This window comes from Oncorhynchus kisutch, linkage group LG22 (genome assembly GCF_002021735.2).
Source record: "Oncorhynchus kisutch isolate 150728-3 linkage group LG22, Okis_V2, whole genome shotgun sequence".
Lineage (NCBI taxonomy): Eukaryota > Metazoa > Chordata > Actinopteri > Salmoniformes > Salmonidae > Oncorhynchus > Oncorhynchus kisutch.
Window position 1 is genome coordinate 10,504,183 of NC_034195.2, and position 16,842 is coordinate 10,521,024.

General features: G+C 44.4%; 1 protein-coding gene across 1 annotated transcript in view; it reads right to left on the minus strand.

The window, feature by feature from the left end:
• Nucleotides 1-352: 352 nt before the first annotated feature.
• The window catches only part of LOC109867662 (F-box only protein 40-like), a 30,287-nt gene continuing 13,797 nt past the window's right edge, over nucleotides 353-16,842 (minus strand). The window contains exons 2-7 of the mRNA XM_031802192.1: nucleotides 15,050-15,092; nucleotides 13,576-14,781; nucleotides 2,937-3,223; nucleotides 2,688-2,819; nucleotides 2,252-2,600; nucleotides 353-2,045 (exon numbers count right to left, since the gene is read on the minus strand). Of these exons, the coding sequence (XP_031658052.1) occupies nucleotides 1,830-2,045; nucleotides 2,252-2,600; nucleotides 2,688-2,819; nucleotides 2,937-3,223; nucleotides 13,576-14,781; nucleotides 15,050-15,052 (2,193 nt within the window). The 5' untranslated portion in view covers nucleotides 15,053-15,092 and the 3' untranslated portion in view covers nucleotides 353-1,829. The remainder of the gene's footprint in view (nucleotides 2,046-2,251; nucleotides 2,601-2,687; nucleotides 2,820-2,936; nucleotides 3,224-13,575; nucleotides 14,782-15,049; nucleotides 15,093-16,842) is intronic.

Consider the following 16,842-nt stretch of genomic DNA (forward strand, 5'->3'; position numbering starts at 1 on the left):
TATGAGGGTGCCACAGGGTTCAATTCTTGGGCTGACTCTTTTCTCTGTTTACAACAATGATGTCGCTCTTGCTGCTGGTGAGTCTCTGATCCACCTCTACGCAGATGACACCATTCTGTATACTTCTGGCTCTTCTTTGGACACTGTGTTAACTACCCACCAGACCAGCTTCAATGCCATACAACTCTCCATCCGTGGCCTCCAACTGCTCTTAAATACAATTAAAAGTTTAATTAAATACAATTAAAAGTTGGAAGCACAGAATCATCTAGAATTTCATTGTATGTTGTAGCATTAAGATTTCCCTTCACTGGAACTAAGGGGCCTAGCCCGAACCATGAAACAAATCCCCAGACCATTATTACCCTCCACCAAACTTTACAGTTGGCACGATGTATTCGGGCAGGTAGTATTCTTCTGGCATCCACCAAACCCAGATTTTTCAGTTGGAGATGGTGCCAGATGATTCATTCATCCAGAGAACAGCACTTGGTGGTCCTGTTCTGTGAGCTTGTGTGGTCTATCACTTCGTGGCTGAGCTGTTGTTGCTCCTAGATGTTTCCACTTTCCACTTGCCTAGTTAAAAAAATATTAAATTAAGTAAAATACAATAACAGCAATTACAGTTGACCGGGGCAGCTCTAGCAGGGCAGAAAAGTGTTTTTGTCTGGGGTTACAAGAAAATGTGTGCTGTACTCTAAAACGGAGTTTGTGTCACGATTCCCGCCGAAGTCGGCGGTCGACGTCACCGGTCTTCTAGCCATCGCCGCTCTACCTTTCATTTTCCATTTGTTTTGTCTTGTTTTTCCGCACACCTGGTTTACATCCCCCATCATTCTACGTGTATATTATCCTCTGTTCCCCCCATGTCTGTGTGTGTAATTGTTCGTTACGTTTATTGTGTGACGTGGCAGTCTGGGTTTTTTCGGGTATTGTTTTGAACCTGTGTTATTGTATTGTTGTTCATTATTTGTGCTCTATTCGCTTTTGCCTTTGGCTGGAGTGTTGTGACGCTGTTGCGTCCAACTGATGTGCTTCTGCCAATTAAAGTGTGCCTGTTCACTCTTCTCTGCTCTCCTGCACCTGACTCCAGTTGACCAGTTGCACTCCCAGTCTGACGGTTTGGAACATCTGTGCTTCACCACGGGTAAATTAATAAAGGTTTGGTTTTGATTTGAAGATGTCAATTTACCCACTTACATGGGGTGAACAGCTGCGGTGATTGCTCTCTATACAATAGCATAGACTATGAGACAGATCTGCCCAGCTGCTCAGACTTTGTTTACACAAGACAACACGTTGCACATTTTTTTAAACTTGAGAAATACTGCACCAAACATCTTAGTTAGATGTAGAATTGCGCAACTAAATCATCCTTAGCAAAAATGTAAAAATGTATTACAGATTTCTTGAGTTATCTTAGATTTATTCTGGGGATTTTGAGGAAGTGAAATAGGTTTCCGCAGTGTGTCATGGGGGACAAACATCCTTAACCAAGTGCAGAATCGGTCAGGAAACGCACTTCCAAGACTGAAATCTAATTTTTCTAATGAGCAACAGAAAAACACACATGCCAATCAGCATGTTCAGTGGCTCTTTAAGTAGATCGCTAACTTGGTCCCAAATATGTTTAAGCTCTTGCCAACTCTATTGCTGTTATTGTCAAGCCATACATGTTTGGCATGACAATGAGTGACAAGGATGATGACACAAACAGACTGGCACTCAGGGTAGAGGATTGTAAGTGCAGCACAAATTAACCACTATTCAAACCTTATGAACTACTATTGAAAGCTTATGAACCACTATTAAATCTTATGAAACACTATTCAAATATTCTTCTGGAACAAGGTGACCAGACTTTTGCTGTTGCTTTGTGTGTCTGTGTTCATTTTGTTGTTGACAATGTGAGGCAGGAGCACACGCTCGGTCCTGGGCTCCATCTCGTAGTAAGGGCACACCTTCAGGTGGTCTGACATGGAGGGTACATTGTTGTCAAAACACCATGCTTCTACTGGAGAGAACAGAGTACTGAACTGCCACACCTGGGCGGAGGGGAGGAGTGGAGGGAGAGTACAGGGGAGGGGAGGAGAAGATGAGAGGAGGAAGGAATAGAGAGAAGAGGAGAACAAAGAGGAAAAAGCAAAAAAGAGGAGAGCAGAGAGGAGGAAGGAGAAGAGAGGAGAGGAAATCAACAAAGGAAAATCACCGTAAAAAACTAATTTAGGAACTTCTATCTCGGCTAACTCACCACCTTCTTGGCCTTCCACTTGGCCATGCCAGTCTTATAGGTCTTCTTCTCCCAGAGGAGGGAGACCATCCCCCTGTCGTGCAGCAGAGAGGAACACACCTCCCTCATGAGGTGGGACACCAGGGCCAGTTGGGACAGGGAAAGGCTGTCCAGGAAGCTGGCCATGTGGTACAGCACCTCGTAGGGCAGAGTGCTCAGAGAGTCCTGGTCCCCTCCATCTCCACCCCTCGACCTTCGCCTCCTGAGGTTTGAGACTGGTTCTGGAGCAGGCTGGGACTTGGAGCATTGGGGTTCCTCATTTAGAGAGGCAGGGACCGTGGGTCTCAGGCTGAAGCTACTAAGCTCTTTGCTGGAGGTACAGGTTAGATAAAGTTATTGTCAGGGTCAAGGTAATGGTAAGGGCTGTCTGTATGTTTCTATGAGGGAGCTTTCTTACTTGTAGGTGACGGTGGCAGTGTGTGTGGAGGGCTGGAACCTCCTCTGGCTGTAAGTGCAGCCCAGGTAGGCTAGGGGACACCTCTGCTCAAACCAGCCACTAGCACACATCTGTATGTCGGTGTGCACGTTCCTGAATAATAATGATGAGGAACATAAATTTTATTTGTTTAGAAAACATACTAAAGGATATCAAGCCATATCATATACTACACGACAGCGGGTCAGGTGCGTGAAATGTTTGGAGTACCTGAAGTGTTTGGGGAACTCTCTGCGTTGGAAGGTTTGTCCACAGAGAAAGGTGAAGGCGGAGCTAGACTTGTTGTGTCGGGCTGTCACACCCTTCGCCTGCAGCTGGAGGTGGAGCTGGAGGGGGCGGTCCTCCGTCAGACTGGCCAATGAAGTGTCACGACCGAATGGAGCTGACAGGAAGGCGTAGGTCTGCGTCCCTGTGTCGCTCAGGAGGGCGTCGCTGGACTGTGACTCAGCGATCAGGTGACCCCTCTGCTCCTTCTCCAGAGAACACAGCAGACTGGCCTGGAGGATACATGCAGGAAGGGTTTGGGAGTGATATGCACATCCTAGATTTTTACACTGTTGCTGGACAAGATTAAACGCTGACACCAGTAGAAATCCACTTTTTCGGGCTGAAAGACATTGGCCAGAGCTTACCCATGATGAAAGTCAATAAATCATTGTTTTAGTCAAAGTATGATGCATTTGTGCTTGAAGTGACAGAACCGAACTGTCTGCTTCGTGCATATTTGTGCCAATGACGTGTCTTTTCCTATGAAATGATGTGTAACATTTTTTTTGCCTACATTTAGTTTCAATGCTTGTTTTAATTTGAATGGTACTACCCACTAGCATTGAATTGTTTATTAATCAGAAACACCTGCAAAGTTTTTGTGTCACATCTGAGCTGAGCAATATAATAGATCATCTTTGGCTACTGCAAAGATGGGGGGGATAAATTAAGATAATTTACCATTTTGAAAAAATTGTCAGTTATGTAATTTTGACTGCTCATGAATTCATTTTATTACTATGCTATTTTTTAAGTCATGCCCTCCTCCATCCTTGGCTTTTCCTACATAAGTACATATATATCATGCTGTTGATATGATCTTAATATCACAAACAGAACTGGAGTTATAACCAGCTTTAGTAGGGAATGTTGTATTTGAATGGTTTTCCCCATTGCCCCTCTTCCCAACAGTAGGGCCTGCCACACTCATTCTCCCAACATTGGAATGTTCAGTGCCCAGTTGATAATCACCCCGATAATTGCTTCTAAACTTAACCTAAACTATACCAACACTAATTTCACACATATAACAACATATTTGATACTTTACTTAATGTATGATGGGGAGAAAGGGGGAAATGGGTGAGTTGATGAGCAAGGGGAAGCGAATTATGGATATTTATGTCATCACCAAATGTGAATGTACCCTATATCAGTCCACCAAACCCAAGCAGTTTTATCAGTGTACTCTGGCCTACTTGGAGTACACAGTGAGAGATTTAATGAATTTCTAAGAAGACCAAGAAGAATGGATGCACATGCTGCGTTATTGCTGCTAATAACAAAGGTATGTCAATATTACATAACACCTATTGCCATACATAAACTAATACAATGCTTGAAGTGACAGAACACATGTTTTTCCTATGGGAAAAAATTATCCTAATGTTTTCTACTCTACTGTGTTCCATAGGTTGGTGTGGATGTTTTGGAGGGACTTCATCATGAGTCTGGTATATGGGCTATGTTTGAGACCTATGAGGGCCAAGGCAGCAGCACAGATTCCATGGGAGCCTTTGCGTGAGATAAAATTGCTCACAGCTCCCGGGGAGGAGTCGGTGCCAGGTGGCTAGATGCACAAAGACAGAACCCAAGACACTTGTGTCACCTGCAAGTGATGTGTTTGTGGGAAGTGTGTCAAGCAATAGGTCCACAGACGATAGGTCCACAGACGATGCAGTCGCCATCACACTGCACTATCCCATCTGGACAAGAGGAACACCTTTGTAAGAATGCTGTTCATTGACTACAGCTCAGCCTTCAACACCATAGTGCCCTCCAAGCTCATCATTAAGATTGGGGCCCTGGGTCTGTGCAACTGGGTCCTGGACTTCCAGACGGGCCTCTCCCAGGTGGTGAAGGTAGGAAACAACATCTCCACCCTGCTGATCCTCAACACTGGGGCCTCACAAGGGTGCGTGCTCAGCCCCCTCCTGTACTCCCTATTCACAAATGACTGCGTGGCCAGGAGCATCAAAGCTGGGACCGAGAGACTGAAAAACAGCTTCTATCTCAAGGCCATCAGACTGTTAAACAGCCATCACTAACACAGAGAGGCTGCTGCCTACATACAGACTTGAAATCAGTGTCCAGATTAATAAATGGATCACTAGTCACTTTAATAATGCCACTTTAATAATGTTTACATATCTTACATTACTCATCTCATATGTATATACTGTATTTTATACCATCTATTGCATCTTGCCTATGCCACTCGATCATCGCTCATCCATATATTTATATGTATATTTTCTTATTCCATCCCTTTGCTTAGCTTTTTGTGTATTAGGTAGTTGTTGTGGAATTGTTAGATTACTGTTAGATATTACTGCACTGTGGAACTAGATACACAAGCATTTTGCTACCCACACAATAACATCAGCTAACCATGTGTATGTGACCCCCAAAAAATGTATTTAGCCATGCTGGTTAAGTGTGCCTTGAATTCTAAATAAATCACTGCCAGTGTCAACAGCAAAGCAACTCAACACCATCACACCTTCTCCTCCATGCTTCATGGTGGGAACCACACATGTGGAGGTCATCCGTTCACCTAATCTGCATCTCACACAGACACAGAGGTTGGAACCAAATATCATCAGACCAAAGGACTGATTTCCACTGGTCTAATGTCCATTGCTTGTGTTTCTTGGCCCAAGCCAGTCTCTTCTTATTATTGGTGTCCTTTAGTAGTGGTTTCTTGCAACAATTCGACCATTAAACCCTGATTCACACAGTCTCCTCCTCTCCTCTGAGTGCCTCGAACTCAGGCCCTGTGTGGAGCTAACTTAACCCTCTCTGCCTATTCATCGCCATTTACCCGTTGTTGCTGTCTTAGCTGTTTACCCATTGTTGTCTTAGCCCTCCCAATCAACACCTGTGATTGCTTTATGCCTCCCTCTAATGTCAATATGCCTTGTAAACTGTTGTTTAGGGTAGCTGTCATTGTTTTGTTTTACTGCAGAGCTCCTAGTCCCGCTCTACATGCCTCGGTTAGCTCCTTTGCCCCACCCCCCACATATACGGAGACTGCACCTAGTTTAACTGGTGTTTCCAGAGATGCCGCCTCTCTCATTGTCACTCAATGCCTAAGTTTACCTCCACTGTACTCGCACCCTACCATGCCCTTGTCTGTGCATTATGCCCTGAATCTATCCTACCACGCCCAGAAGTCTGCTCCTTTTACTCTTTGTTCCAAACGCACTAGACAACCAGTTCTTATAGCCTTTAGCCTTATCCTACTCCTCCTCTGTCCCTCTGGTGATGTTGAGGTTAACCCAGGTCCTGTGTGTCCCCAGACGCTCTCATTTGTTGACTTCTGTATACGCAAAAGCCTTGGGTTCATGCATGTTAACATCAGAAGCCTCCTCCCTAAATTTGCTTTATTCACTGCTTTAGCACACTACGCCAACCCAGATGTCCTAGCCGTGTCTGAATCCTGACTTAGGAAGGCTACCAAAAATTCTGAAATTTCCATCCCCAATTACAACATTTTCCATCAAGATAGAACTGCTAAAGGGGGCGGAGTTGCAACTACTGTCAGGAACCAATACACAGTCAGTTAGGAAAGAAAAGGCTAGCTTTTTCAAACAGAAATTTGCATCATGCAGCACTAGTTCCAAAACGTTCTGGGACATTGTAAAGTCCATGGAGAATAAGAGCAACTCCTGTCAGCTGCCAATTGCACTGAGGCTAGGAAACACTGTCACCACATATAAATACACAAAATCGAGAATTTCAATAAGCAGTTCTCTACGGCTGGCCATGCTATCCACCTGGCTACCCCTTCCCCAGCCAACAGTATTGCACACCCCGCAGCAACTGGCCCAAACCCCCCCGCTTCTCCTTCACCCAAATCCAGACAGCTGATGTTCTGAAAGAACTGCAAAATCAGGACCCCTACAAATCAGCTGGGCTAGACAATCTGGACCCTCTCTTCCTAAAATGTTCATATCGTCTGAGATTCCTAAAGATTGAAAAGCGGCCGCGGTCATCCACCTCTTCAAAGGGGGAGACACTCTAAACCCAAACTGTTACAGACCTATATCCATCCTGCCCTGCCTTGTTAAAGTCTTCAAATGCCAAGTGAACAAAGATCGCCAACCATCTCAAATCCCACCGTATCTTCTCCACTATGTAATCCAGTTTCCGAGCTGGTCGGGTGCACCTCAGCCACGCTCAAGGTCCTAAACGATGTCATAACCACCATCGATAAAAAACAGTACTGTGCAGCCATCTTCATCAACCTGACCAAGTTTTTTCGACTCTGTCAATCACTGCATTCTAAATCGGCAGACTCAACAGCCTTGGTTTCTCAAATGACTGCCTCGCCTGGTTCATTAACTACTTATCAAATAGAGTTCAGTGTATCAAATCGGAGGACCTGCTGTCTGGACCTCTGGCAGTCTCTAGGTTTCAATTCTCGGGCAGACTCTTTTCTCTGTATATATCAATGATGTTGCTCTTGCTGCTGGTGATTCTTTGATCTACCTCTACTCAGATGACACCATTCTGTATACATCTGGCCCTTCTTTGGACAATGTGTTAACAAACCTCCAAATGAGCTTCAATGCCATTTAACAATGCCATTTAACACTCCTTCCGTGGCTTCCAACTGCTCGTAAATGCAAGTAAAACTAAATGCATGCTCCTCAACCGATCGCTACCCGCCCGACTAGCATCACTACTCTGGACGGTTATGACTTAGAATATGTGGACAACTGTAAATACCTAGGTGTCTGGTTAGACTGTAAACTCTCCTTCCAGACTCACATTAAGCATCTCCAATCCAAAGTTAAATCTCGAATCGGCTTCCTATTTTGTAACAAAGCCTCCTTCACTCATGCTGCCAAACATACCCTCGTAAAATGGCATAGCAGCTTAGACGTCTTTTGTCCTCGTCTTGTCGTGTCCCGTATATATATATATATTTCCAACTTTTTTTCACATACCTTTTTATATATATATTTTTATTTTCCATAAACTCATCTTCAAAACACTCTCCTGCAACCCGCCTCACCAATTTATATTTATTTTTAAAAAGTATTATTTACCTCAAATCTGTAATCCTCCATAGAAGCTAGCCAGAAACTAGCCAGAAGCTAGCCAGAAGCTAGCCAGAAGCTAATCCAGAAGCTAATCAGAAGCTAATCAGAAGCTAGTTAGCTTCTTTACTGGCTAATCGTTAGTATTCAGCTAACCACGGTTTGTGGTCATCAGCTATCCTTTAGCTCGAAAATCTATCGGCAGTTTTGTACGGCACGGCTCGGAACGGAACATAGCGGACCTATTTTTCTCTCCATGTCCCTGGATTTCAACCGCTAACTCTGGACATTCATACCTGGATCTCACAGCTAGCTAGCTGCTATCCGTGTGACTATCAGCTTTCGTTGATTCCGGAGCAAACATCAATTATTCCGGAGCTAGCCAGCTGAAGAGTTCCATCACTCACTCCTGGGCTAAAATCACCTATCCGGACCCGTTTTACTGCCAACGCGGAGCCCCACCGGGCCTTCACAACTGGACTGCCGACGTTATCTACCCGAAGGAGTTTTCCGGCTGGCTCCTCCGTCGCGACGTTACCTGAACGCCCATCTGCGGTCCGCTAACTGTTAGCTGTCTTATCGGCTGCTATCTGAATAGACAATCGGACAATTTATTTATTTATTATTATTATTATTATATATATTTTTTTTCTTCTTGGGCCTCTATAACTATATCTATTGTTTTTTTTGTTGTTGTGTGATTTGGATTAATCCCCTCTACCACACAGAACCCCACTAATCTACCGACGGAACGCAAGAGGTGGCTAATAACAGACCTCCATCCTATGCTAGCTTGCTACCGATGGCCTGGCTAGCTGTCTAAATCGCTGTGACCCCCAACCAACCTCTCTACTCACTGGACCCTTTTGATCACTCGACTAAGCATGCCTCTCCTTAATGTCAATATGCCTTGTCCATTGCTGTTCTGCTTAGTGTTTATTGGCTTATTTCACTGTAGAGCCTCTAGTCCTGCTCACTATACCTTATCCAACCTATTAGTTCCACCACCCACACATGCAATGACATCTCCTGGTTTCAATGATGTTTCTAGAGACAATATCTCTCTCTTCATCACTCAATACCTAGGTTTACCTCCACTGTATTCACATCCTACCATACCTTTGTCTGTACATTATACCTTGAAGCTATTTTATCGCCCCCAGGAACCTCGTTTTACTCTCTGTTTCAGACGTTCTAGACGACCAATTCTTATTGCTTTTAGCCGTACCCTTATTCTACTCCTCCTCTGTTCCTCTGGCGATGTAGAGGTGAATCCAGGCCCTGCAGTGCCTAGCTCCACTCCTATTCCCCAGGCACTCTCTTTTGATGACTTCTGTAACCGTAATAGCCTTGGTTTCATGCATGTTAACATTAGAAGCCTCCTCCCTAAGTTTGTTCTATTCACTGCTTTAGTACACTCTGCCAACTCGGATGTTCTAGCTGTGTCTGAATCCTGGTTTAGGAAGACCACCAAAAATTCTGAAATTTTAATCCCAAACTACAACATTTTCAGACAAGATAGAACTGCCAAAGGGGGCGGTGTTGCAAACTACTGCAAAGATAGCCTGCAGAGTTCTGTCCTACTATCCAGGTCTGTACCCAAACAATTTGAACTTCTACTTTTAAAAATCCACCTCTCTAAAAACAAGTCTCTCACCGTTGCCGCCTGCTATAGACCACCCTCTGCCCCCAGCTGTGCTCTGGACACCATATGTGAACTGATTGCCCCCCATCTATCTTCAGAGCTCGTGCTGCTAGGCGACCTAAACTGGAACATGCTTAACACCCCAACCATCCTACAATCTAAACTTGATGCCCTCAATCTCACACAAATTATCAATGAACCTACCAGGTCCCTCCCCAAAGCCTTAAACACAGGCACCCTCATAGATATCATCCTAACCAACTTGCCCTCTAAATACACCTCTGCTGTCTTCAACCAAGTTCTCAGCGATCACTGCCTCATTGCCTGCATCCGTAATGCCGAAATTGTTGCCACCCCTATTACTAGCCTGTTCAACCTCTCTTTCGTGTCGTCTGAGATTCCCAAAGATTGGAAAGCAGCTGCAGTCATCCCCCTCTTCAAAGGGGGGGACACTCTTGACCCAAACAGCTACAGACCTATATCTATCCTACCATTCCTTTCTAAGGTCTTCGAAAGCCAAGTCAACAAACAGATTACCGACCATTTCGAATCTCACCATACCTTCTCTGCTATGCAATCTGGTTTCAGAGCTGGTCATGGGTGCACCTCAGCCACGCTCAAGGTCCTAAACGATATCTTAACCGCCATCGATAAGAAACATTACTGTGCAGCCGTATTCATTGATCTGGCCAAGGCTTTCGACACTGTCAATCACCACATCCTCATCGGCAGACTCGACAGCCTTGGTTTCTCAAATGATTGCCTCGCCTGGTTCACCAACTACTTCTCTGATAGAGTTCAGTGTGTCAAATCGGAGGATCCGCTGTCCGGACCTCTGGCAGTCTCTATGGGGGTGCCACAGGGTTCAATTCTTGGACCGACTCTCTTCTCTGTATACATCAATGAGGTCACTCTTGCTGCTGGTGAGTCTCTGATCCACCTCTACGCAGACAACACCATTCTGTATACTTCTGCCCCTTCTTTGGACACTGTGTTAACAATCCTCCAGGCAAGCTTCAATGCCATACAACTCTCCTTCCGTGGCCTCCAATTGCTCTTAAATACAAGTAAAACTAAATGCATGCTCTTCAACCGATCGCTACCTGCACCTGCCCGCCTGTCCAATATCACTACTCTGGACGACTCTGACTTAGAATACGTGGACAACTACAAATACTTAGGTGTCTGGTTAGACTTGGCTTCCTATTTCGCAACAAAGCATCCTTCACTCATGCTGCCAAACATACCCTTTTAAAACTGACCATCCTACCAATCCTCGACTTTGGCGATGTCATTTACAAAATAACCTCCAATACCCTACTCAACAAATTGGATGCAGTCTATCACAGTGCAATCCGTTTTGTCACCAAAGCCCCATATACTACCTACCATTGCGACCTGTACGCTCTCGTTGGCTGGCCCTCGCTTCATACTCGTCGCCAAACCCACTGGCTCCAGGTCATCTATAGGTCTTTGTTAGGTAAAGCTCCGCTTTATCTCAGCTCACTCGTCACCATAGCATCTCCCACCTGTAGCACGCACTCCAGCAGGTATATTTCAAATGTCATCCCCACAACCAACACGCCGCCTTTCCTTCCAGTTCTCTGCTGGCAATGACTGGAACGAATTGCAAAAATCACTGAAGTTGGAGACTTATATCTCCCTCACTAACTTCAAGCATTGTCTGCCAGAGCAGCTTTCCGATCGCTGCAGCTGTACACAGCCCATCTGTAGATAGCCCATCCAACCAACTACCTACCTCATCCCCATATCATTTTTTTCTGCTCTTTTGCACACCAGTATTTCTACTTGCACATCATAATCTGCACATCTATCACTTCAGTGTTAATTGCTAAATTGTAATTGTACTTCTCCACTCTATAGCCTATTTATTGCCTTACCTCCTTACTTCATTTGCACACACTGTATACAGATTTTCAATTGTGTTATTGACTGTTTGTTTATCCCGTGTGTAACTCTGTGTTGTTGTTTTTCTCGCACTGCTTTGCTTTATCTTGGCCAGGTCGCAGTTGTAAGTTAGACTTGTTCTCAACTAGCCTACCTGGTTAAATAAAGGTGAATTAAAAAAAAAAAAAAAAAAAACTGATGTGTCTGTTACTTGAACTCTGTGAAGCATTTATTTGGGCTGCAATTTCTGAGTCTGGTAACTCTAATGAACTTATCCTCTGCAGCAGAGGTAACTCTGGGTCTTTCTTTCCCTATAATGAAACTGGCTCTCATCAGGGCCGCCCTGATGAGAGCCAGTTTCATTATAGCGAATGATCGTTTTTGCGACTGCACTTGAAGAAACTTTCAAAATCCTTGAAATGTTCCGTATTGACTTAACGTAATGATGGACTGTTGTTTCTCTTTGCTTCTTTGAGCTGTTCTTGCCATAATATGGACTTGGTCTTTTCCCAAATTGGACTATCTTCTATATACCACCACTATCTTGTCTCAACACAACTGATTGGCTCAAATGCATTAAGAAGGAAAGAAATTCCACAAATGAACTTTTAAGAAGCCACACCTGCTAATTTAAATGCATTCCAGGTGATGACCTCATGAAGCTGGTTGAGAGAATGCCAAGAGTTTGCAAAGCTGTCAACAAGGCAAAGGAATGGTACTTTGAAGAATCGCAAGTATAAAATATGAACACTTTTTTTGGTTACTACATGATTCCATATTTGTTATGTCATAGTTTTGATGTCTTCACTATTATTCTACAATGTAGAAAATAGTAAAAAATAAAGAAAAACCCTTGAATGAGTAGGTGTGTCCAAACTTTTTACTGGCACTGTACACTCTACAGTAACATAAACTATTGAAAATGCTATTTTGTTATTTGAAATTAGAAAATAAATCTTATTTTAATGCTACCTAAAACCTTCATGAAAACAACCAAATTGTTATTTTAGCAATAGCATATATGAAATATATGAATTACACTGTTAGAATTCTACAGTCCCTCAAGGCCCAGTGGTTCTAGTGTTAATGGGGTGGGTCTCCCATAGACTCAAATGCAATAGCAGATGGGTCTGGTCTACTTAGTTCATTGACTTTAATTGATCCAGAGAAGAACAGCAAGTGGGCTCTCGCTTCCTTTGCTGTAGCCTGCACTTGGCTGCCTGAGCCATGGAGCAAATTAAAATAAGGGGTGTAAACTAATGTTTTTGCACCTCCCTATTTTCAACCATTCCATTGATCCTAAAGAGAAATCTCCACCCACCCGGGGCACCAGTACATGCAAAATGAACTCGCCAATTGTCTCAAGAGTTAGGCTATCCATATTACCAGAGCTTATATTCTTTCTATTTCTATGGCATAATCACAGCCGCAATTTAGATAATGCACTGATATATAGCTTGCTCAATGACATCTGGAATATGACACAGTTTCACTGGAATGATCAAATGGGAAGAGTCAGACAAACGTCAACATGTCAACAGCTTGTTTAGGCATGGTTTAGCTGAGACTCATTTCTTGACAGGTAGGCTGGTAGTCTTTTTAAGAAATTAATGATTTTCAACCGTCTTAAACTGAAATAGTGCTCACATAACTTTCATTGGCCAGCTAAGGTTAGCATACTAGCTGGTTACTCTGACAGCTGTCAGTCAGTATGTTATTTGTCATTATTTCTCTGCTACACATGGAAATCACCACAACGCTCACACCCCCAATTCCTGAATATGTATTAGCTTAAATGAGAATTTCCGCTCTAGGAAAGGAATTACTCTAAATAGGTGCGGCAACTTCCTCTGAGGTGGGCCCAAATTTTCAGTTAGGCATGAATTGATGCTAATAGGAGACTAATAAACTATAATGGGAGACTATTGGTCTGCAACTACTTTGACTGGAGATATCCAAAGAGTTCACCTTGAACTCTCACCTGCACCTCCTCCCAGATAGGCATGTCCTGTGGCTCCACCCCCAGGTCGCTGGTGTCCACGGCCGTATCCACCCTCTTCCGGTGTCCTGGGTTCCTGATGCGTGTGTGTTTGGCCGTGAAGCTGGTGGGAATCTTAAAGGTCCTCACTGTGTTGATTTTCATGGGCTCCAGCTGGCTGTAGTAATACATCTGCTTCTTCTTAGTGCCGGCCAGACAGGCCACACACTGGGGGTTGGGGCGTTTGTCTGTGTGTGTGTGTGTGTCATTAAGTGCTTGTGTCCCTGTGGTGGTCAGGGTCTGTGATTGATGTGACTCCATCTCTTGACCTCTAACTCCTGATGCTTGACCCTGACCTCTGCCCCTTGCCCCTGCCTCTTGGTTAGCCTCAGCTATCATGCAGCCTCCCCTCTCCATGTTAAACATGCGCTCCCAGACGTAGGCCACCGGGCCCTCTGATCCTACCACCCTTCCCCTGGCCAGCTCCTCCCTCTCCTCCTGGGTCAGCTCTCTCTCCTCCTCCCTCTCTCTGTCCCTCTCCCTAACCGCCTCCTGAATATCCTCAGGTAGGGGTCCATACCATCCTCGATTAGCAGGAGACACACAGCCAACCCTGTTAGGGAAAGACCGTCCTCCATCCACTCCCTGTGCCTCCAGGGCCTCCCTCTCCTTCTCTTCCTTCTCCCTCCTCCTCCCCTCCCTTTTCCTCTGCTCCTCCCTCTCCTCCACTTCCACCCTCTCAATCAGCTCAGGGAAGAGATTCTTCATCTTCAGGGAGTGGAACAAATGGTGCTGATCTCTCAGAGCCATGGCCAGGTCCAGCGCCTCACCGTGTCCTCCCCCCTCCTCCTCTTCCTTCACTAGGTTATTCTGCAGGGCCGAATGTGTGTGTGACTGGGCGTCCTCGGCTGGCCAGCGGTTCCACTCCATGGAGCAGCACACCACGCTGGCTGGACAGATCTGCAGGTGGGCCGCCAGCCAGGAACGGGGCATGCTGATTGGACAGCCGAAGCCCGCGTTTAAGCACGGCACCCTCTCATTGGGGCAGAGTAGTGCATGCTCCTCCTCTTTGCACAGGTGAAAGAGGGCGCCACACTGTAGGCGGCAGGGGATGAGCACACATGACACCGAGATCTCCACAGGGGCCTTGCAGCACTGGCTGAAACAGCTGTCACAGTGGCGGTGACCGCTGGGGCGGGAAGGACGAACCTTAGGGGAGGGCAAGACACAGGTTGAGAGGGAGGTAGAGGGAATGAGAGTGAGTGAGAGAGCGAGAAAAACAGAGAGAGGGAAAGAGGGAGGAAGGGAGCGAGGGACAAAGCAAGAGAGAGATAGTCATAGGCAAAGAGTCAAAACTACTCTCAATGAAAAACATAAACTCTGTTTTAATAATTTCCCATTTTATGATTGTCGTTATTTGGTTTCAATAGCTATTGAAATATGATTCATTTTGAGTTCAAATTAATTTTGAACTTACCATATTCACAGAACTTCAGTGTGTCAAATAATTGGTGAATATCCTGAAAAACAAATAATTTATATGATTAGACAATAAAGTTGTTTTGTGTCAACCTCCCTAAAGGTAGAGGTAATAACAACAAACAATAACAGGACAGATATAACACAGACAATCCTCTGATCAGACTATCATGGGAATCACATTAACATTGTTTGCATGTAATCTGTCATTAATCGGCCATAAAGAAATGTAATCATACTGTCATAATATAGTCAATGTAGTGCCCTCCTCCCTCTATGTACACAACCATAAAACAAGAATAGATATTGTCAGCTAGAGGCCTGGGGGTGGTCGAGCGGTTAGTCCCACCACCTCCACGGGTGGTATGGTGTATGGTGTTGGCCATGGTGTTGGGACAAATCTGTCCCACTACCTATTTGACACAACGTCTGTGTTCTTATTATCTACCCTTATCTATTATCTATTCTGGGTAAGGTAGAGAATCGGAATGTAGTCCATGTTTTCTCTTGTCTTTCCTGTTCCTTCACTTTCTATCAACGTAACAAGTAAAAACATGTTTAAAATACAATGAACAGAAATACAAACGCAACATGCAACCATTTCAAAGATTTTACTGACTTATAGTTGAGGAAATCATTCAAATGAAATAAATTCATTAGGTCCTAATCTATGGATTTGTTGGTCACAGAACCATCGGGTTCTTGGTCAGCTCCCTGACCAGGCCCTTCTCCCCCGATTGCTCAGTTTGGCTGGACGGCCAGCTCAAGGAAGAGTCTTGGAAGTTCCAATGTGTTCTTGGGGACCATCAATAATACCGAAATGTTTTGGTACCTTTCCCTAGATCTGTGCCTCAACACAATCTTGTCTTGGAGCTCAACGGAAAATTATTTTGACCTCATGGCTTAGTTTTTGCTCTGACATGCATTGTCAACTATGGGACCTTATATAGACAGGTGTGTGCCTTTCCAAATCATGTCCAATCAATTGAATTTACCATAGGTGGACTCCAATCAAGTTGTAGAATATTGTTTATTCTTCTCCCCTTTCTCTCCAATTTCGATCTTGTCTCATTGCTGCAACTCCCCAACGGGCAGGTGAGAGGCAAAGGTCGAGTCATGCATCCTCCGAAACATGACCCGCCAAACTGCACTTCTGATCACCCGCCCAGCTGCACCAACGTGTCAGAGGAAACACCGTTCAAATGATAGACACAATGTAAGTAACCTAATTTATGTCCCTCTTACTGCTCTGAATGTCTCTGCTGAACCTACAGATATTGTATGCAGTAATATATGCCTATGAACCAGAATTATACTGTTAACACTGAGGTGGTGTGTCCTAGAAGGAAGTCCACTGTGTGCAGCTCACCCTGCACAAATAAAAATAACCCGAGCATGTTTACCTCTGATAATCTTCCCAGTAAAGCAAGAAAAACAATCAAGCATCCCAGAAAAGTGTTAGAAGTAGCCCACATTAACATATGTTGCTTAAGAAACAAGGTTCATGAAATCAATCATTTCTAGTAACAGATGACATTCATGTTCTGAAACTCACTTAGATAATACATTTGATGGTACAGTGGTAGCAATATATGGTTATAAGATCTACAGAAAATATAGAAATGCCATACGAGGGCGGTGCTGTGGTCTATATTCAGAACCACATTCCTGTAAAGCTTAGAGAGGATCTCATGTTAAATGCTGTTGAAGTAATATGTCTACAGGTTCATCTGCCTCACATAATGCCCATTCTGGTGGGAAGCTGCTATAGATCACCAGGTGCTAACAGTC